Source organism: Oxyura jamaicensis, chromosome 1, assembly GCF_011077185.1.
Source record: "Oxyura jamaicensis isolate SHBP4307 breed ruddy duck chromosome 1, BPBGC_Ojam_1.0, whole genome shotgun sequence".
Lineage (NCBI taxonomy): Eukaryota > Metazoa > Chordata > Aves > Anseriformes > Anatidae > Oxyura > Oxyura jamaicensis.
In genome coordinates, this window is record NC_048893.1 from 76,941,520 (window position 1) to 76,963,904 (window position 22,385).

Here is a 22,385-nt window from a genome sequence, read left to right on the forward strand (position 1 = left end):
CATGGATTGTTGCAGTTTGCAGGTTTGCCTTCTGACACAGGTTTGTATGCTGTGGTGGTTAAGGGGCTGCCTTAGGAGATGCCTCTGCAGATGCCGAGGTTGAAAGCTGTGACCTCCTATACTTCTTCACCTGAGGAGTCAAAGCACTCAGATCTTGAGTCCATTGAATGCCAAAAGGGCCACTTAGATAGGTTGAACTGTGAAAAACCCACATCTTTGTTGTTCCCTTTGTGGCATGGATCACACCTAGAGTATGCTGCATGGCACCTTGTTTTGTTTGCTCTTTAGAAGGCTCTGTTTTTACACAGAGGCGTTGTGACATTTGAATCCTGCAGTTAGATTTTGCTTAGTCATGATGCTGAATTTATTCTGAGCACAAACAACTCATGGATTTTTATTTCTCTGAGTTTGCCACACAAACAGAATGTTGCATGCCATATTTCAGATGCTTCACATGCACATGTAGTAGATAAAATTTCATATCAAACAAAATATATCGTGCAGCACAACTTTATCCTCAAAGATAGGTCAAACTGTGGTATTACATTGTATGACCCTATACAAAATGCTCTTTCATGTGAGTCTACTGATTATAGAAGCTTGCTTAAGTGCCCCACGTTGCAAATCAAGGACAGTTCATGAAGGGAGGTGTTGGTTGGGAATACTTAAGCTATTTCAATTTGAAGGTGTAGATCAAAACAGATACTATGCTTATTGTCATTGGCATTTTTCACGTGAACAGTATTTTCTCTGACAGAACAACTCTTTTTCCCTTTAACTCTGTATTGAAATCAGAGTTATATTTTGCCCCTTGCAGACTAATTCCAATTAGAATATTAGAATTTATTCTAATTCTAATTAGAATAAAGTTCCTTGCTTTCTTTCACTTAGGTACTCCAGTGTTTGAATGTTTGGCTAGTTGCTTCAGGATATGAAAGGATGAAATGATCAGTCAAAGCTAGTCCCCAGGCTACACGTTTGACCAACCCCTTCCCTCTGCTTCAGCACAAGCACAGTCAGATGTCCGAGTGTACTTAGACTGAAACCTAACACTGAAGTCTCAGGGATGGGAAAAAGAGTTTTGGGTATTGATTAACATCCAAGATGCCACCAAAACAATTGTTACCTCTTATTTGTTTTTGTATAATAGTATTATATTTTTAAAAAGTCTTAAATACAAATAATTCTTGCAATTAGATATCAGTCATACGTAAAAACAGATGTTTTCACATAGCGATTCTCGATGAGATTTTTTTTTGAAAGAAAATTATATGCAAATCTTATGAATGCAGTTTGAGGGGAAAACTCCAAATAGTGTGGCAGTTGAGACAGTCACCCTTAGAAGTGGGTTTAATTCTTTTTCTTTTTGCACTCCTCTGTATAGCCGCATTGTTGGAAGCTTGCTTTTTACAATTTGCTAATGTGTGAAAGAAACTGCCTGCGTACAGTAAACTAACATTTGTAAATTATTTTAATTTAGAATTAAAATTTAATTTAAAATTAATTTAATTTAAATTTAATGTTGTTGAAATACTGCAGTGTCCTCCAAAAGCATTTTTCATTTACCTTTTCCTTTTCCATTTCTGCTTGTTTATGTCGTTGTTTTTCTGTTTTGTGGCAAATCTTTGGATTTTACTCCTAATGTTGTGTGCTTTTTAATTAAATTATTATTATTATTATTATTTTTTCTGACAGGTAGTGTTAACCATTAAACAGGACGGTGAACTGAGTGGACCACTTGTTTGTAATTGCAGTGTGTGGCGTTACAGTTCTGTTTTCAAAATACCCTTTCCGTAAAAAGTTGCTGACATTAAGCATTTATCCCAGTGTTTTCTTTTTGCATTAACCTTCCCATTTGTCTTCTCTTCCTCAATCAATCAGTTCTTCTCTTTTCTCCCACAGGGATATAAATATATCATCCAAGATGGGGAGTGCTGTGGGAGATGCCAGAAGACTGCCTGTGAGGAACAGCTGTTCTGGTCTCGGGGTGACGCAGTTCCTCGTTTACACGAGGTGAGGTGACAGTGGAGTGGACATTTCCTTTTCTAGCAGAAATGTCCTGGAACTATTTTGTGTTCCACAGAAGGAGAAAAATAACCTGAGAGTTATTTCTGTTATGAGGCAAGCAGTACTGTGAAAGAATGGATTTTGGTTCTGTGACTTACCTGCTTCATTCTGCCAACAAGCAAACCCTCCTCTCTCATTTCAGGTTCTAAAGAATCTTTGTATGTAAAATTAGTAATTTCATGAATGATAGCCAAAAAAGAATGTTAATGGGAAATTATACTTCTCTTGCTGTAGGCAAACAGTTTAAATTATCCTAATTAATTTGTATTACTCTGTGGGTGGTGGGTAGATTGGATATTTATGAATTATTGGATATTCATGAATTCCATGGTCCTGTTCAGATAGGATATCCTATTTGATATGCTGTGAAATATCTGGAACTGAATGAGCATAGAAACATAAATTGCTCTCTGTTTGCTAAAGATGTAGGCTGTATATCAGATCAGGCTGCAGTGGTCTAGGCCACACTTGTCTGCTCAGAATAACAGTTTATTTTCAGCAGTGTCTTCCCTTTGGATTCCTTTATGTCTCTTCCAAAGAGCACAATGGGAAGTAAATGCATACAACATGCCAAAGTGTGCTGCCACTGGAATGCTAGGTCGATACTGTTTTCTTTCTTTGCCTACATTTTAAATTCCTTCAGGCTATTTAGTTTGTTCTGTCCCTAATTCAACTGGTCTTGGCAAGCCTTTGTCTGCCCCGTTAGCATTAAATAGCTTAATCCTATGCAGAAGTTTGGATTTAGCAAAGAAAGGCAGGAACAATAAGTTAAATAGATTTAAAATAATAGTCCTCCCCATATTTTCTTCTGTAAATGTTATTAATTAAAGCATGTCTGTGCTTACATCTACATCGCACTTTCACATATTTGATATTAACTTCTTAATTGCTTTTTTTACAAAGATAGTCTGATGCTGTCTGTTTTAAAATCTAAGCTATATTCTGCAGCCTGCTTCTTCTCTGGTTTCACCAAGGACATTTCTTAACGTGGATCAGTATTATTCTGATCAGTATTATTCAAATCAAGCCTTCTGAAGGTCTATTTTAATGTCCCACCATGTCTCACTGATTTCTGTTGTCCTTATGGAGTAATAGATCCTTATACTCTGCCGTCTCTTTCTTGCTGTGTCCTCTTTCAGCTCCTCTGTCATTAACAAAGAACTAACAAACAAGAGAAAACATTAACTTTCTGAGGAAAGATGTTTGACCCCTTGGGAGGGGTCTGATTCTCACTTCCACTGTTCTTGAAGCATATTCAAAGTCCATTACAAGTGGAAGCATCCTGCTTTAAAGTAGTGACCAGCTCCTCCTGGCAATGAAATGTGGCAGTGTCTTTCTGACCTGTGCTGATGTCTCTTTCCAAAGTATCGTTTGACGTTCCCACCTTGTCTGACCCATGGGTGATAACAGACAGTGTGGGACATCAACACGATCTGGTCTCTCTTACATTTGCAAGTCTTTTCTTCTCAAGAGATAATTGCCAAAGCCTCCTGTGGGCCTAGTACAGATGATTTGCAGCAAGATCCAGCAGAAAGAGGGCCAGCTCTGCTGCAATGCAGTGCAGTACAGCCAGCTACTGAGAACAAATGTAAATTTAAATCTAGTTAAGCTTTCATTTCCTTCTTCAGATGTTATTTCACCTTCCCCTTTCATTTCCATCTTAGGGATGTTACTGTAACTTCTATACTCCGCAAACCAAGCAGCAGTCTACTCTGTAAACTGATTGTCACAGTAAGGGTTTGTGAAGAACTGTTGAGTGACAGACTGTTTCTGTAGAAGTAAATGTGCTTTTTGCAAATCAGTACAATGTCTGGGGGTACTCTACTTTTTCTCCAGTGGCATAAATACTGTTGTCTGAATTTAATCCTTTTACCATTTCCTATCAGGTTGGCACAGAGTGGAGATCCCCCTTCAATGACTGCATTATCAATGAGTGTGTCCGAGTGAATGATGAGGTTTTTGTGCAGCAAAAGAATCTGTCTTGCTCTCAGATGGATGTGCCTGACTGTCCAGAGGGAACTGAATTACGTTGTGGCCAAATAATCGACTGCTGTCCTTCTTGCAGATGTCGTAAGGCTTGATGTGTGACAAATGGAATCACTGAAGAGTTAATCTCAGTGTTGATCTATTTCTCAATAGCAATTTCAAAAGTATATACTATGCAAGTAAAATACCACTTTTAAACTACTCTGTATAATTTAGGCATTGACTATAGTAGTTCCTGCTGCTATTACTTTCACTTTCCAGGTGATATTCACAGAGTCCTTTTGAACTAATTATTATTGTCACTACTTTGCATTGCTTCAGGGAGACATAACGGGATATGGCTCTATCAGCAAATTACAGCACTAGCCTGTATTGTTAAGCAGTTAAACAAGGTCTTGATGTGCTTTTAGCTTAGAGAAGTCCAATGCTGTCATCAACACCTGCTATGAACAGGAAGTTTCCATGCAGCCATGCTGTCTTTTGGACATCTCTGAGTGCTGTGGCTGGGTCCATTTATTAGCACAGTCTTGGATCAAAAATACAAATCAAAAGATTTGCTATTTGGACTCAATCTGGGAAGACTTCCATTCATATTTAATTGACAGGTATATAAGCAAGCACAGGGTGAGGAATAGCAGTGGGAGGAGGAGGAGAAATAGGTGCTACAACTTGCAGAAAGCCTATGAGTGCATCTTCTGAGGGCAAGAGGCTTGAAATGGAGGGTAAAATCTACATTTTACCATGTACTTAAAGAAAACAACAACTCATCAAGGAATGTTTTGGAGGTGCATATCAGGATAATTGACAAATTGTTATCTTTGAAAATATAAGAGGGCTAATTTGCACCTATTTACACTGAAACTGGACCTAAATGTCCTCAGTTGGAACTCTAATGAGTCAAAAATACATACTTGTGGTTTATTAAGTTGAGATAATGATATGATAATCATAATGTTAAATGGAATATTATCTTCTCTTTCAGTACCTGTGAATGGCTGTCCTTTGAATGGCACTGTTATTGGGGTAAGACTTGATGCTTTTATTTGCTATGTTGATAAGATATTTAGATATTTGAATGAGCTTTTTAAAAACACAGACTTGTCAGAATATACGTAAGTGTACAGGGTAGCTTTGTTCAGCCAGAATCCCCACACGTTGCATCAAAGAGAGTGGCAAGGGGCTCTGTGCTATTAGGTCCAGTTCATGACCTTCCAGTTCATGACCTTCCAGTTCAAACCTTCCACAGGTTTTCCTGTATGACAACGAGAATCTCCTCAAAATGGGACAGTAATATTTCTTTATCTTGGATGAGTGAAGGATGCTTGAAGAAAATGTGCTTAGATAACTGTGGTAATCCACATTGTGTAATGTCTTGCAGGCTACCAAACACACTGGAAACTGTCTGCAAAGGATAATCTCAGAGATGATCCTTGCCCACCTTGGGGAAGGGAAAACTTCCCGTATTCTACCTAGAGGATAAGGCGGATTAAAAAAGGATGGAAATTCTTGCTCCACCTGTGTGGAAGAAGGGGTCTCCCTCCTTGGCTATTAGCAGGAATAGGAAAGCTGAGCTTCCTCACTCTTTGACCTCTGTCCCCTTTCAAGATCCCTGCTGATATGCCCTCAGAGGAAGTTTTTTCTCAACTGTGTATTTAGTGGATAGATTAAGATATATTTAACCCAGTCCATGACAGTGGGAATGACTGGAGTTAAGCATCTGACCTCATTTATGTCGAATTTATCTTTGGAGAGCTCAGTCAATTGTCCATTGTTTCTCTAAATCCATGTTCTGGCAGCACCTCTGGTGTCAAAGAACTCTAAGTATTCTCAACATCCCCCAAGGAAATGGGTCCTCTTTATTCATTTAACCTAACTTTTAACCTATGTATTCTTGCATTGACAACACATTTTTTTCTTTTATCAAAGTAAGCTTACCCATATCTCTTTGTGCTCTTGAGATACAGCAGAACATCTATTTCTTCCATTTATTTCTTCCATCTATTTCTTCCATTTTTTTCCATATTTGATAGGCACAAGTTCATCAACTTATTGGAGTTAAAGCCCTGTCATCAAACATCCATCATTCTGCATAAGGATTACTTCCCTGTAGAACTAAATCCAAGGAGTAATTGTGCCTTTCTGTCAGAGCACTAGGAGAAGGGTTTTAAAGTGCTTAAATCTGAAATAATCTTCTTCCTCTTTGATTCCTCTGTTTGTCTCTCTATATGTTGTCAAAACTAGTTTTGGCATTTTATAAAAGCCATACTTGTAGACAATTTCATGTAGTATAATTGCTAACTCCTGTCACCTTCTGTCATACAGGAGTTAAATATATATTATTCTGTGCTACAAAAAGGTGTCTTTTCAGCTGCATGCTGTTATTTTGTGAACAAGTAATTTTTTCTCTTCCAACAAAATGCTTACCTGACCTGTCAGAGAAAGTCTTTGCTCAATTTTCAAGTATTTTAGAATATTTTAAAATGCTTTAAGTAAAACATAAACAATGTTTGAAAAAAAATGTTTTGTTGAATGCAAAACCAGGTGTATCTGTATTTTGAAGATTAAAAAATAAAATATTTCAGTTTGTCAAATAATAAAAAAAAAATCCTTTTTAATAATTTTTCCCAAATTAACCTGAACTTGTGAAGTGTTTCAGGTGACACTAAACTACAGTTTGATTCCTTTTTGTTTGCAATCTGGACCTCTCTCTCTCTATATATATATATTTATTACAGCTTTTAAATTGTGTTGTTTGTGTTCTTAACAATTGGCCATTTTATCAAAAACAGTCTGTGAAAGATTTTGAGGACATAGGTAGACCCCAGCTTTTGCATTACTTCTGTGCTTTTCCTTTTGCACCATATCAGGCAATTAGCATTCAACAGCACAGTTACTGAAATATTTTCTCAGGATGGAGAGTGTGAAATTTGAGAGGAGATATAAATTTTGGAAACTTTCTAAACAAAATGTAAAGTTTGACGGAAAAAAAAAAAATAGTGGATCTTAAATTAGAACTTGTCTTAATGAATAGTTTCTTTTAACTTAAAATAGTTTCTTTTAATTATTTATTTAAAGCTAATTAGCTGTATGTCTAAATTTTTTTTTGAGCAGCTGGAGTTACTACAGCTTTGTGTTACACTATTCTCTACTTCAATGACTGTTGCAGAGTTCTAGTCAGGCAAGAAGATGTGGTATCCACAAAAGTTTATACTTCCTGGATTTCAAAACCTTATTCTGCGTCCTTTAAGAATAGGTTTCAAATTTTGTTTTATATCAAGGGAAAACTTTTCTCTATTAACTCATTCATTTAATAGTTCCAAGTTTTGAGTCTTTTACTGCAGTTCTGTTAACTGACTGTGTCCTTAATCCCTTTACATTTTTGTCTTGTATCTGGTTACCAATAATATATTCCAGTAATTTGGTGTATTGCATTCACTCCACTGTTCCTAACAATTCCGTGGGCTTTAAGAACAGACTTCCAAGCAGGTGGCTGTATTTGCCAAAAGAATTATCTGCATCACTCATCTGTTTTCCCAGGCTTTTACTGAGTGGCAGTCTTGAAGGAGATCTGAGTAGATTTTGGCTTTATGCAGGTTATTTTGATTGCAATGACTAACACTGGGTTAGCAGATGTTGACATTTTATTCTATGTTAGCCAAGAAAACACATGATAGGTGTATTATATAAAGGGAAAAAGTTGTAGCAAACCTTTTTTGTCACTCAGTTCTGTCATGCTAAACTATGTTTGTTCACAGAAATCCATTGTTAGAGTCCATTTGCATGCTGATCACTAAATACACTAGATAAAGATAATAAAACTAATCTGTGATGCACACTTTGGATCAAAGTAAGACCTTCCCCAAAAGTTCAAGGAACTTACTTGTGTGTAAGGATTTTGTTTCAACGTCTCTAGCATGTCCTACATTTCTTCCCACAGCAGTGATAAGCTTGACTTCAGCTATCTTTTTCTATAAAATCGAAATTTGAGAACTTAGGAGAAGATACAAAGAGGATGTCAAAATTGTAGTATCAGTTGTGGCTTTATTGAGTCTTTCTTCATGATGTGAAAGTCTAATGTTACTGAAGCATTCTGTGATAAGTATTTACTTCTAGAGAGCCTGAATTAAACGTTTAAGATAGTAAGCAGAACAAATTCAAATATACTTTGAAATATGTCACGAGGATGAGGACATCTCCTTGATCTGCAAGGCTTTTGTGTGTGTGTGCACTTCTGTGTGTTTAGATTTACGAACCATTAGAGCAATACTAGTAGATTGGATGGCCTTCTGAGGCCATGTATTCTGTACTAGGACTATTATACAGATATCTAAACTTTTTCCAATGCTAAGAGTTTAATATTTCATATCACATTTGCTATCTATCCATCTCCTATATGAAAATGTTATGAGTGTGGCTTCATGCCATATAACAAGGGCTTTTAACTCTCCAGATAAATGTCGTAATATTCACTATAAAAAATTAAACTGAAAAAGGTGAAGAGTCCTGTGTTGAGGTCTTGAGCTGAATTGTTAAAAGATCAGGACCTTCCCATTGTTATTACAACCTATGTCATATTATTTGTGGAGAATCTTTTTTCTAGACCTCCATAAGCTAAGAAGAGAGTGATTTCTGTTGTTGGTGCTTTATTGAAACCCACTGTGCTCTGAAGGCATCTGTTATGCTGGAGTCCAGTGTAAGAATGTTATTAATGTTCTTTATTAAGAACATTTGTTCTTCAGTGTATATGTGGGAGTATTGGCTCAGAACTACCCATAAATCCATACTTTTACACAGTTACTCTGGCCAGCTTCTTGATTTTGAATGTTTACTTGTGTGGAAGAAAAAAGGGAATTTGAGGATATTCATAGTGTAAGCATAGAAAATTCCTTTTCTCAGTGAAGTCAGCAGTGATAGTCCATTGACTAGGATTCAAAGCACTACTCAAAGCTTTTATCATCTTGTGCTATTCAGTGTCTGTTTACTTTATTATTTTTTTTTTTGTGTGTGTGTATGTGTGTGTGTGAAAATGTTAAATGCACTCCATACAACCATACTGGCTTTGTATTTTGAGGTTCAAATGAAAGGCTGTATACTTGTGAGGCAGGAAGAATTTGGATTTAGAATTCCTCTAAGTACTAGGAATCCTACTGTTAACTTCACATCCTGTTCTTTCCCATCTAATATCTTGGCATTTTCCACTGTGTTTTAAATGCCATTTTTGCTTGCTTTGAGAAGGTGGTGGGTTCAAGGAAACAAAGTGCTGGGGGTCCAGCACAGCCATTGTTTTTCTTATAACTTTGAACAAGTCCGTTCAGTTACTTTTTTTTTTTTCTTTTCTCTCTCTCTTTTTTTTTTTTTTTTTTCTTTTTCCCTCTCTCTCCTTGTATCTTTGTTGATTTTAAGCTTTTAGGCCTCCAGAGATTCTAAGCAGTGTTTTTATAAGAACAATAACAAGTAATTTTTGTCCATGAACTGTTGGTTGTGATCACTCAAGAAAAAAACAAAAACAAAAACAAAACAACAACAACAACAACAAAAATCTTGGTGGTAAACCAATTCACTACATTTGGAAAAAATGAACTTGGTGGGAACCACCGAACACATGACAAAATCTTGTGACAAAACCTTCCTTGACACTTTCAAGGACTCTTGCTTGTTTGCTAGCTTTGTAAGCAGGGAAGTAAGAAACATGCCATTTTGCAGATTAAGGAATTCTAAATTATTTACTTTAAAAATAGCCTTCTGTGTTGCTTGTTGAAGGACTGTGGATGTAAAATTTGTATCTCTGGAATGTGGATGCACGTTGTTTTTCTCTTTTCTCTTGTGAAGAATTAAAGCACAAGATTTGTTGAAAGACACTTAACCTAGATGAAATTGCTCATTTGTTAGAGTTTTACTCAGGAGACAGTCACTGGTGGCTACAAACTGTTTCTAATGTTTCAGCCATGGAAACGCCTGATGGTGGATCAATGTACAACGTGTCTCTGCTCCCTGCAGTCAATGTCTTCTCGGAGATACAGCCTGACGTGTACAAAATTCAGTTGTGAACCATGCCCAACAGTAAGTACAAGTGGTCTGGATGTTCTAATTAAGAGTGTGTGATGATAAGGTCATGCTCTTCATTGTATATACCAGTTTATGTAGTGTACAACTCTGGGACCTGTTGCCCTTTCTTCAGGTTTTTCTGAGAAATCATGACCTTTTGTTTTTCTTACCCTGAATTAGATCAAATATATCAAATGTGATCTGAATCCACAGAATAGAAAAAGGCAAGTTTTCATAGTACTAAGGTCTAGTTTTCTTGTGCATTTTTGACTACTTACCTTTGGGGCTAAATGAGGTTTAGCAAATCAATGGTAACAGGAACTATCCTTTCTGCTACAATATTATCTGTCCATCCTGGGACTGGCAGCTCAGCCAGATTTCCCTGCTTTAGGACTTTCCTATGACTATTTCCAAATTTTCTAACAGCTGAGCCCAGTAATATTTCTTTCTGGTCCCCAGCCATGACTTAAGTAATTTGAGGTAATTGTCCCCATCAGTTCCACTGGTCTTTTTGAAGTCTTTGCTGCTGCTTCCATCATGTGCAAGGAATAATCTTGTCTGGGAAAGCCAGGGGCAAATATCTCCTATTTTTACTCCACTGACTAACAGTGTGACTGGAGTGCCTAACTAGTTTGCTGAATCATGTATTTTTTGCTTTAGCACTAGTACCTCAAGAAGAGGGAGAGCTAAACAAATTACAGAGGCTGCCTTAGTTTTCCCCTGTCTAAAGAACATAGACCAGCAAATAATTTTCACTGAAAAACTGAAAATGCACCCTCCTCTTCTGCCTTCTCCTGGATAATAAATGGATGCCAATGGGCTCAAACACATGCAGGGGCTGTGCAAGCAGTGGCTATTGCATCAAAGAGCCACATCTCTAACATGATCATATGAGATTCCTGGCTGATATCCAGGAGAAGGACAGGGTCCTTGCAAAAGAGGGGGGCAGAGTTTTGGGGAAGTCTGGTTTTCAATACTTAAGCAGAACTGAAAGGACAAGGTAGTAAGTCAAGCTTCTGTGGTTTCATCCTCACTAACAAACCAAATAGAGCAAGACTGTAGGCTCAAGTTATGGCCTGCAACCACTTATGCTGATGAATCTTTAGCAGTGCCTCAGCTTGCATGTCTTACAAACAATGCCTAGGCATTATATAACCACAGGTCAGTGGTTAGCACAATCGAAGGACTGTTTCCAACAGAAACTATAGAAAAAGCCAGTCTGTTTTATGGGGAGAAGGCAATTTAGACATGCACATGTGTTCCACTGGTCTGCAGGGTGAGAAAACAGGCCTTGACCCAATTTCTTTGCTAGTAGAGATGCACTCTATGACAAAAGGGTGAATCTGGAATAGTTGGGTGTTGTTATGGACTCTAATATCACTGCTCCTATAAGGCAGGATTTTAGACACATATTCCTGAAAGGAAAATAAATGGCTAAGCATGGTGCTGCACATCTTTCTCATTTTCTCAAAATATAACCTCGCAGATCAATGAAAAAAGCCCCCAGATACACTAGAATGAATCAATGGCCAGAAATTTGTGTGCATACATATGCTTCCATGCAAACATGCACAAACATTAATTCTTGCTTTTCAATGCAGGAAGCCAGCTGTGGAAATTAAAGGTAGAGGAATCAATAAAATACACTGTAAAAACAAATGGGGAAACATTCCACTCTTGCTTCTTCCACCACCCACACAATTCCCAAATGGCCCCTTCTCCTCACTTGACTCAAATGTACAGACTAAACAAAAAACAAATAAACAACTGAGGAAAGATCTATTTCTAGATGGGCTTATTAAGCAAAATGATATTAAGCACTTATTAAGCACAGCTACTCAAGAGAGGTTACAGGTCTAGGTGTATGTATCCCTTTATAGTCGTTGTAATGAAATTGTGGAGCTTGAGGAAAAACAAAATCAAATAAGATGTGTAATATCTTCATCCCCTCAAGGCCAGCAGGATTCACTTGGATCTTTCCTGTCTCAATGACTGATTTTGTGGTATACCGAGATTAAAAGAAATTCCTTCATAATGGACAAAATCATGGGGTAGAGTATGTACTCACTCAGGAGCACCTGCTTTCTACTGGATGCTAAAGCTATGAAAGTAAATGCATTGGTTGTTGAAGAGCAGCCAATTGCAGCATTCTCTGTTCATCGAGGTCAATGTGTTTTCTGTAATTTTATGACCTGCTTTAGGTGCTTACATTTTGGCTAACAGAGGAAGTTCACCTAAATAAAAATGAACTAGGCTCTCTTCCAATGATTTAGTAGTAACTCCCCACCCTCCCCAAATTCTTTTTCTATTAAAAAAAAAAAAAAAAGATAGAGGTAACATGCACGCCTTCACTCAAACAGAAAGTGTTTGGTTGTCTTTAATATGTTCAACTCATCATAAGCAGCTGTTAGTTATGTGTAGCAGCTGGAGGGACGTCGTGGGAGACTTCAAGTGTACTCATTTTTTTTTTCTTTTTTTTTTTTTTTTTTTTTCTTCCTATTATCCATTCTGTACCTTTCTTCTTCTCCATCTAGTGCTGCTTGTTCTCTCATATTCCTTTCCCTGTCACCATTTTTCCTTCCTATACCATTTGTCAGGCTCCATTCTTTCTTTCTTCTTTCCTTCTCCCATTTTTCATTGTATGCTTTTATACAATCTCTGATGTGTTTTATCAGACCATTTTCTCTTTCCATCCATAGTTCAGACTTTCCGTCTCAGCTTCATTCTCCCCTTTCCCTCTCTCTGCTTAATGTTTATCTGGCCCTTTTGTCTTAATTTAAGCTTCTAAAACCACTTTCCAAGTTTCACTGTGCAGTTCATTAACTTTATGGAGAAGTTTCTACCCACCACAAATGTGAACTCTAGGCCATTCTAAAAATTTAAATAACGTTTTTATCCCTTCCTAATTCTTGCTTAGTGGACCCTGTCTTACAACATTTATAGTCAAAGAATATTGAATTTATTGGACACAGGAGGCTTTGTATTTGGAAATAAACTTATCTCCCTATTTATTATAAGGATTAATTCCAGTTTTTATAATACAAAAGTACTGAATTAATTAGATTGAACTCGTATAGGCCTACTATTAAAAAACAAACAAAGCAAAACAACTCTCAATATTTTGCTGGCTGTCACTTTGTCCACTGAATTTCCCTCCTCTCTGAACAGTCTTCTAGAAATAAGCATGCTTAAGACAAAACCAACCCAGAAAATTTTCTATGTGAACTTCTTTACATTCTAGAATTACAGAAGGCAGGAAATCCCTGACTCTTGCTGCGGAAAATGTGTGCCAACTTCATGTAGCATCAGACTGAGAGATGGAAGGCTTCAATACCTTCAGGTTAATTTTAAGAACTAGTTCTTTTATCGTTTTATTTTAATTTTATTTTATTAATTTATAATGAACTATTTTAAAATACTTATAAATATTTATCTTTTCTTTAATTTATTTGTAGCTTATATAAATATTTAGATATTTTATATAAATGTAACCCAGACTTCTGATGGCTCCAAGAAAAGTGCATTTTGTTTCTCTTTTTTGGTTAGACAGCATGGTATTACTAATGCCTTATCTTCTATATCCCAGAATGTTTTGTCAAGAAAGTTCTTTTTTTGTTGTTTGTAAAAGAAAAAAAGGAGACTTCACATAAATTCTAGAAGGACAGTCTAGATATATCTGCAAGCATGAATATTATTAAAGAAGTTTAACTGGAATAGTAACTCAAACAGCTACTTACAGGAAATTCAAAACCTAATTTTAAATGAAAGTGGATAATGGAAATTTCTTCCCTGGTAAGAACTGAAAAAGGTCAGGTTTTGGCAATCATTACTGAACTGTAATCAGTGCTGTTATAAAAGTAAACAATTATTTTCAGAAGATTTCTGTTGAGCAATTATGTTTACTGAAGATTTCCATGTTTTTTAAACTTCACCACCATATTATATTAATTGAATATCAGTAAAGGAATAGTCAGGTTGTACTGTATCCTGAAAACTTACTGTCCTGTGTTTTTGTGTAAATTTAACAACCCTTAAATCTTTACAGCCAAATGGATCACTTCAGGACGGCTGTGATAGTCACTCCTGTAAAATAAATGAGAAAGGGGAATTTATCTGGGAAAGGAGAATCACTGGCTGTCCTCCATTTGATTCCAGAAGATGTTTAGCTGAAGGTGTAAGTAATGAAATGGGACCTAGACTTTCTAGTAGACTGTCATGTTTATGGTTCTGTATATAGGTACCTTATGTGTATTAGGGATGGAAAACCCCAGCCCTTTCCCAGCACCTGGATAAACTGAATTTGAATTTTCTTTGAAATTCAGAAAACCACAAGTTTTCCTTATTTTAAAATATATGCTGGTTTTATGTGGGGCTATGCTGCAGGAGAGACGCTGAGATTGCAATAATTCTATTCCATGTGAAGCAGCAAAACCAAGAAAATGGTTCTCAAAGTGTTTTCAGTTCAGTATCCAGAGAAAAACTGCATTAATAATTATGCATATTGAGAAAACAGTCAAATTGGCCCCTTTTTTTCTATGGTAATGTGTATGAAATACTAAGGCATTTTTTTTCTCTACCGTCTTAAAATATTAGAAAAAAGGAAGTTTTACCTGTGTTCTGGGAAGAGCTCAAGCTTCTGTGTTTGCAGTGATTTAGTATAATGTCATATTAAAAACCCTACTAAACTTGTCCACCTGTCTTTGAGGAACAGAGTGCAGGCTATGAACTCCAGGAAGGGATGTATCACATGGTGCCCTAGATGCTTATCAAGCATCACACAGCTACACTGCTACTATATCCACCTGGTCCCATTTTCATGACAGGATGCATGGCAGGACGTAGGAAACATTTAACAAAGCTCATGCCCAAGCCTCTCTCAACATACAACATACACATCAAGCAAATGCGGGAGGTCTTGATGTATTAAGTACAGGAAGAATAAAGCTTCCATTATCTGTTTTTTTTTTTTTTTTTTTTTTTTTTTTACTCACACCCCAAAACAAACAAAGTAAACAAACAAACAAACAAACAAACAAAGAAAAAAAAAAGAAAAATTGTAGGACCATTTAACTTTTTTTTTTTTTTTTTTTCCATAAGCAGAAGATTTAAATGCTGTGGGTTTTATCACTTTGGTTCCCCAAAATTTATTCGTATTCACCACCAAATTGATTTGTATTCAGCATGTTTACTTTAAAAAGCTGTTATTATAAACTGTGGTAAAGGCAATATTTTAAATTGTTGAACTTGTTAAAATCATCAAATATTTCCAATCAGTTTTCAACAATTGTAATCACAAGTTCAACAACTTAAAATGGGTTAAATGAAATTATGATTACTAATGTAGACTTATACTTGTATATAGTATAGAAATGCAGTTTTTTTACCTAAATACACTGTTTCAAACATCTTTTTATAGGCTTTCTGAAGGACAAATGTTTATTGCTTGTGCCAAAATAGAAGTATTTTTTATTGTTTTAGGGGAAAATTGCAAAACTTGGCAATACCTGCTGTGACACATGTAAGTAAATAAGCGAAAAGACTTGTTTAGAAATTGCAGGGAGTGTAAGCTACTGGGTAAGGAGCAAAGTTTGACATTAGATGTACTTTGATAAAACAGGGGTAAGCAATGTTGTCAAAATAAACCATTGGACAAGTCACCCCCTCTGATATGGGTATCGCTATCATGTTTTTTCCACTAGAACATGTGTTTTGGCAGTATTCACAAACACTTTGAAAGAAATAGATACTCTATGCATTTTAGTATATACTGTTTTGCAGACATTGAATTATGAATATTATATTTAATTGTTCATCTGAAAAGAATGGGAACAGTATCACACACAGGTTGACAAGTCACGTAACGTGATACTGAATATGTGAGGCAACCACTTCATGAATATACAATGGATTTAAAATGTGTTTAGCAAAAGAAGATGGTTAAAATAATGTAATTATAAATGTTTTGATATTGTAATAACAAAAAAAAAATGGTGGGGCAGGTGCTTATCAATGGTTCATACCTGTTGAACAGCTTGCCTGCATCTTAAACTATGCAGTTTAGGAGTAAGTCCTTCAACTCCTAATTTCATTCATCGCTGTGTAGATAATCTGATGTCAGTCAGTCTGTGAGTGTAGAAGGGGTTTCCTTACATGAGGAAGGATGGGCTCCAATTTCTAAAACAAGTCTCTGAAGCTTTTTTGAACAGATATCTCAGGTTTTCCTTGGTAAGTAAAAAACAAATGAAAGCATACAGAACAACAACAAACAAAACACCAAACCTGTAGCTTGTTTAAAAAAAAAAAAAAAAAAAAAGATTTTTTCAGAAGAAAATATCAGAATAGTCAGAATATCAACATTTTGCCTGTCTTCCATTACGTCTTGTTTTACTCTATGCATGTGCTAATAAATAAAAGATGCCCAGTATAGCAGCTCATCACCATACTGCCACAGTTGCTGATGTAATAATACCCCTGATGAAAGAAGTTAACTCCTACAGAGTTTGTAGCCATTGCTTGTCTACATAATCACTGAGTTCTGGCTTTAGAAATGCAAGTCAGAAAGCAATTGAGATAGACTGTCATCATACCACTCAAATAGGTAATTTAGTTAAGAGAGCATTAGTCTATATTTAGTTTTCAAGGAAGGAATACTGAAAATTACCTACTCTCAAAAGCATCTTAATATTTAAAAGATGTGGGGATGAATGGACTTTACTAACCGAGTCCATATTGCATGTCCCTTCAAATCCTCATTCCTGTTGACATTTGCTTGGCTATAGCTCAAAACGGAAGTCTCATGTTATAGTGCAGTCCTGTTCATGGTCACTTGTCTATTCAGATTTCTTCACAAAAAAAGGAATCCAACGCAAAAGATAACATATTGCATGCAGTCAACTAATTGTGAGTTATCAGTTGATTTGTGTATGAAAGGAAGAACAGTGATTAACACGTGGTTTTGAATCAATCCGACACTTCTAGACACTAAACATTCTTCACATCTCCCCATTAATTACATCTTTCTCAGACCTGGAATTCAACCAGGACACTCAGTAGCAATATGCAGTTTGTTACATACACCACAGGGAATGCCAAGATCTGGCAAAGCTACTGAAAAACCAGAGTCATTTATTTAATCTTAAAGTTCAGATAAGAAAATAATCGGTTTCTTATGGATACAGATGCTTAGATGTAGGTTACATCACCTTCCCAGGTCTTCAAAGAGCTTGTCTTTCAGACACCTTAGTACCATAAACAATTGGGCAATTAATTTATTCTCTCAAGTTCAAAGCACAGTTTAGGCTGGTTTAGGCTCTGTAGAGTCCTTATATGGCTTTGAGCAAAAGTTGTTAAAGAAGACAGTTTCTGTTAGTATGGTGTACCTTGGCAATTGCAGAGTCAGAAGTCAGAAACACTTTTCAAGCTTTTTTTTTTTTTTTTTTTCTTTTTTAGTATATGTATATATGTGTGTGTGTGTATGTATAAAATGTGAAGCTTTAGCAAGGCATACAGGAAATTTGGTGATGACATTCACACAGAAAAATTATTGAAAGCTATGTATGCTGCTCCTCACATAACAAATTCAGACCTACTGCTTCTTGTGTGAATTTCTCATTAGACAGGAGAGACAAAACAAACAAAAATATCACATAGGGAACTTACTAGCAAAACATCAAAAAATATTGGAAAACAAGTGTAAGAATAATTCATGGCTTGCTGAGGACAGTAACAAAATTTCTGTTGACCCAAACTTAGATTTTTTTGAATAGTAGTTCTCTAATTGTTTTGTTGTCCCATCCTGTCTGTCCTCATGGGCCCTATGACCTGTGGTCCAAGTGCTGTTGCTGGCACTTAATATACATATTTATATATGTATAAAATCCATATATATATATGGATATACCCCATACACAGACATGTACACAGAATAGAGAGTCTATCACCCAGGACATAATTAGATATAGAGTTTAATAAGATAGGAGAGACTACAGAGACCAAGTTGGGCAGGGCAACGTCAGACAAAAGTATGGACAAGCAGCTGTTTAACATGCATCCACCCCACCTTTATGCCTTTATCCATCTGTATTCCCATGATTGTTCCTCCCCAGTCCACCCTGATTCCTCTCTTTCCCCAACACTGGTTCCTTCCCTAAAAAATCCCCTAGTGAGTCTTATAGAAGCCCAAGCTGTACTTCCCTCACATCCCATAATGAGTCCCACGCATCCGTAGGCTGTGACCCACCTCAGTCTATAAGGTTATCTGGAGAGCTGCTTCCTTTGTCTCATCTTGAAGGGCATCATTCTGAGAGAATGTGATCTGTCTCTTGTGACACTCTTAGGAGTAGCCAGGTCAAGATGCTCTGTTTCTCTGATTAGGTTACTGGGGTTCCTATGTTTGTCCTCATTATTTTCCTCTGCATTTGGCTTGTCCAATGTAGCATTGCAGAATCTTTCAAAAGGGAGTAAAAAGCAGACATTACGTTGCAAAGAAGCATTAAAACAAAGCAGTCAACTGAAAAGAAATATGGGGGTTGGCCTCTTCTCACAGATAATGAGTGATAAAACAAGAGGGAATGGTCTCAAGTTGCTCCAGGGGAGGTTCAGGTTTGAAATTAGGAGACATTTCGTCTCAGGAAGAGTAGTCAGGCATTGGAACGGGTTGCCAAGGAAGTCACCATCCCTGGGGGTGTTTAAGAAAATGTTCGACCTGGTGCTTAGGGACATGGTTTAGTGGGTAATATTGGTGGTTGTGGATGGTTGCCTGGATGATTTTTGAAGCCTTTTCCAACCTTTATTATTCTATGAGGGAAAAGCTGTTCTGCAGTGGAATTTTAGGAAGCTGCTTTATCCATGTAGAGCAATTCATTCACACAGAAGCAATTACCAGCATTGTCAAATGCTTTTTTATTTTTATTTTTATTTTTATTTTATTTTATTTTATTTCCTTTTTTTAAATTTCATTTTTCTTTTAACTTGGTAGGTGTGGAAGAGGAATGTCGACCAGTAAGTACCAGACTGCAATATCGGAACATCAATGGATGTGTGGCTGAAAAGGAAGTGCCTATTTCCCATTGTGAGGTAAAAAATAAAAGCACTCCTACACACCCACCCCAACACCATGCCTTGCTTCCCTTGCCCATTTTCTCTCTTGCACAAAGGGACATTTTGGCTCCACCATGGCTACACTTCAGTAAACAGAGCATCAGTTTCTGTCCTCACTGAGTCACCCAAACTGTGTAAACCTAATTGACACTTACTTCCTAAAGTAATTTGGTAATGCTGGATTTTCTGTATTTAAGCAATCATGCAAGAAGGCACGTAATCTAAGATGCAAAGGCTTAGTTCATACTCCTTTGCTTCCAACAGGAATGAATGTCTCTGAAATAGTTTAATCAGGACTTTCTACACAGTAGAGAATTTTCATCTTAGTATAACCAAAGCTGATTTTCAGATCTGAGTCTAAAGTTAGGTACACATATCCTTCTTTAGGCTCTGAAGCAGGCTTAGGAGTGTAATTAGGTATTTAGATGCCTGATGCTTTAAACAGACATTTAAATTCAAGTGCTGTGGCTTGACTTTTGTGCTCTGTAAGCTCTATAACTCCTCAGTTGGCCAGAGCACTAAGCTGTTGTATTCTGCATGTCTTATTCATTTCCAAAATTGGATTAAAAGCTTAATGGTACGGATTTTTCCTGCCCAGCACTCCTTACAACTTGTATAGCAACTTTCATTTGACACGAGCATAACATCCCTTCTGGATATTTCCATCTCCCTGAGACTGGGAACCAACAAGGAAATTTTCTTCCCTCACTGGGTCGTAGCAAGACAACTGCTCTGAGATAACCATGCTTCATACAAGGACTGTATGCAACCCTTGTATGCAGTCCTAATGATGATGTACATGGATGGAAACCAAGAGGTTGTGTTGCACCCAGCTACTTGAGTATTATATTTAGCTGATGCCATAAGAAAAATGAATCTTCCAGTTTACCATGAGTAGTGGGAAAAAAAAGAATGGGGACAGGTTATTAGGATTACCCATGCCCAGGCTTTTCTCTTCAGTAATTGATGCAGGGCCTCCATTTTCTATGCAAGACTTAATATGAATGGAACCTTTAAGAACAATAATACTTACCCATGATTAAAAGAAAAAGAAGATATTTACTTAACCTCTTTTCCTATCCACAAAAATCAGTGGTAATCAGGTTCTTAGCCATCAAGTCATATGTACTGAAGTTCCTCCTGCATGAGTAGAGATTTTATTTTGTGAGTCTTGCTATATGTTGAATAAATGAAATGTTTCTGCTGTGGTTGGCACCGAGTATGTTTTTTTCTAACTTCCTTCCTGATAATGCTCTGCATATATATATAAACATATATATATATATGGTATATATATTAATACCATATATATTTGGTATTAATCTCAGAAATAAAAATGAAAAACCACAAAACAGATGGACTCTGACAGAGTTTGATGTGAGGTCCTTTGTTTTTATATCATGAAAGCATATGTCGAAGTAATGGACAGCTAGTTCTAAAAGTTCTACATTCAGAAAATGATCAGACAGGAAGAACAATGGAAGAACAAATATCAAGCAGGAGGACAACAGTGTACATGCTTAGCATGCAGAACAACAAGAAATGCATTTCAGAAACAACTGAAAAATTGAAGGGACTGCAGCAGTTGTACTAACACACTTTCTGAATGCACATCCCATATGGCTGAGGTGATAAGAGAAGAGTGTTTCTTACTACCATTTTGTGTGTGCTTAGAAGCCAACACAATAATGCTGGATATCATCATTTTGTGTGTGTGTGTGACCAGTTCCTTCATCTCTTCTTTGCTATGCTTATGTTCATGAGACACTAGTCTTTGATTAGCACACCACACTCTGGAATCAGATACCTGTTTCTGTGTTCATGTTTTGCAGCAGAACACTGAACTCCATGCAAAGAAGTCCATGGATGTTTTGAAGACCTAGATTTTGATTTCACTGGGTTTCTGGCACTATTCAAACTTAGTATCTCTTTTTCTGTCTAGGGCAAATGTAGAAGCAATACAAGATACTCTGTCCAGATGGGGAAATGGGAAGATGTGTGCAGCTGCTGTACAGCCACTCTAACAACAACAGTCATGATCCCACTCCGGTGTGCCAATGGCACTGTGGTGCAACATTACATCCCTTCTGCCTCTCAGTGTGAATGCAATTTGCGGAAGTGTACAGAGTGAATATTTTGAAGGATCCCAGTGGTTTAATATTGAGCTTTATGATAGAAGAACTTTACAGTGAAAGCCTCATTTCCTCTCTGTAGACAGTTTTATTCAGTAGAATTCTGACTAACTAATTGTATCAGCATAACAAACAATAAAATTTACTAGCACAATCTAGCAGTATTGGTATGGTTTATAGAAGAGAGATTTGAGATTGCATTGTTCTTTCATCTTCACCATGGAAAGTTATCCTCATCAATAAAATAAAATGGCGTGGTAATGGAAACAGTTACTTCTACTTAAAGAACATGTCCCAAAGATTTTAGCACTGACTTCAGAGACTTTGTAATTTCATTCCCCACTTCAGACCTTAATTTCATGCTGTATGTATGTAATGCATATGGTGCTTTACAGTCAGAGTTCTTGGTACACAATAATGATTATGGCTCAGGCAACCAAATATTTCTGCAGTCTATATAAATTTTCCTCCTTAAGTTGAATGCAAAGAAATTGTGTGCTAAGGATATGTTGTATACTATATGCAAAACCTCAGCATCTGTAAATGGGGCTGAGACAGCTTTTAACCTATTTACCACAGCACTTTTACAGACCAGCTTAAGGAGAAAGCTCATCTCTCCTTATTCCAGATGCCAGAACTTCAACTATTGCATTAGCTAAAAAAGTTAGAGTTCTTTCAAAAGTGGAATTGACAGTGGCAGATCTAATTTACTTACTGCTGACAGGGATAAATTTATTAGGATTTAAATTCCATTTGGTCTGGTCAGGCTACAGAAGGGAAAAGAATTTCCAGAGGGTGGTTGTTGGTGGAATCTAGAGTCAGTCAAGCACTGTTAATGGGAAGTACTAATTAAAAAAAAAAAAAGAAAAAAAAAAGAAAAAAAAAAACTGTTTATTCCATTTATCTTTTTGCAAGACAAGAAATATTCCAACTTCTTGTTGAATTTAGTTACCTTTATGATAAATCAGCTGGGAGATGGTTGTTGTTGTCAACACTAAACTTTCCAAACTTTTGTGATGAAATCTGTAAAGCTTGGAAATAGGCTATGGGTGAAAA

The 22,385-nt window shown here is 36.6% G+C and overlaps 1 protein-coding gene across 1 annotated transcript in view; it reads left to right on the top strand.

Moving 5' to 3' along the window:
* Positions 1-21,586, top strand: part of VWF (von Willebrand factor) — a 146,943-nt gene extending 125,357 nt beyond the window's left edge. The window contains exons 45-53 of the mRNA XM_035315439.1: positions 1,903-2,013; positions 3,954-4,137; positions 5,036-5,076; positions 9,997-10,113; positions 13,340-13,438; positions 14,144-14,272; positions 15,577-15,616; positions 19,076-19,173; positions 21,140-21,586. Of these exons, the coding sequence (XP_035171330.1) occupies positions 1,903-2,013; positions 3,954-4,137; positions 5,036-5,076; positions 9,997-10,113; positions 13,340-13,438; positions 14,144-14,272; positions 15,577-15,616; positions 19,076-19,173; positions 21,140-21,328 (1,008 nt within the window). The 3' untranslated portion in view covers positions 21,329-21,586. The remainder of the gene's footprint in view (positions 1-1,902; positions 2,014-3,953; positions 4,138-5,035; positions 5,077-9,996; positions 10,114-13,339; positions 13,439-14,143; positions 14,273-15,576; positions 15,617-19,075; positions 19,174-21,139) is intronic.
* Positions 21,587-22,385: the final 799 nt, after the last annotated feature.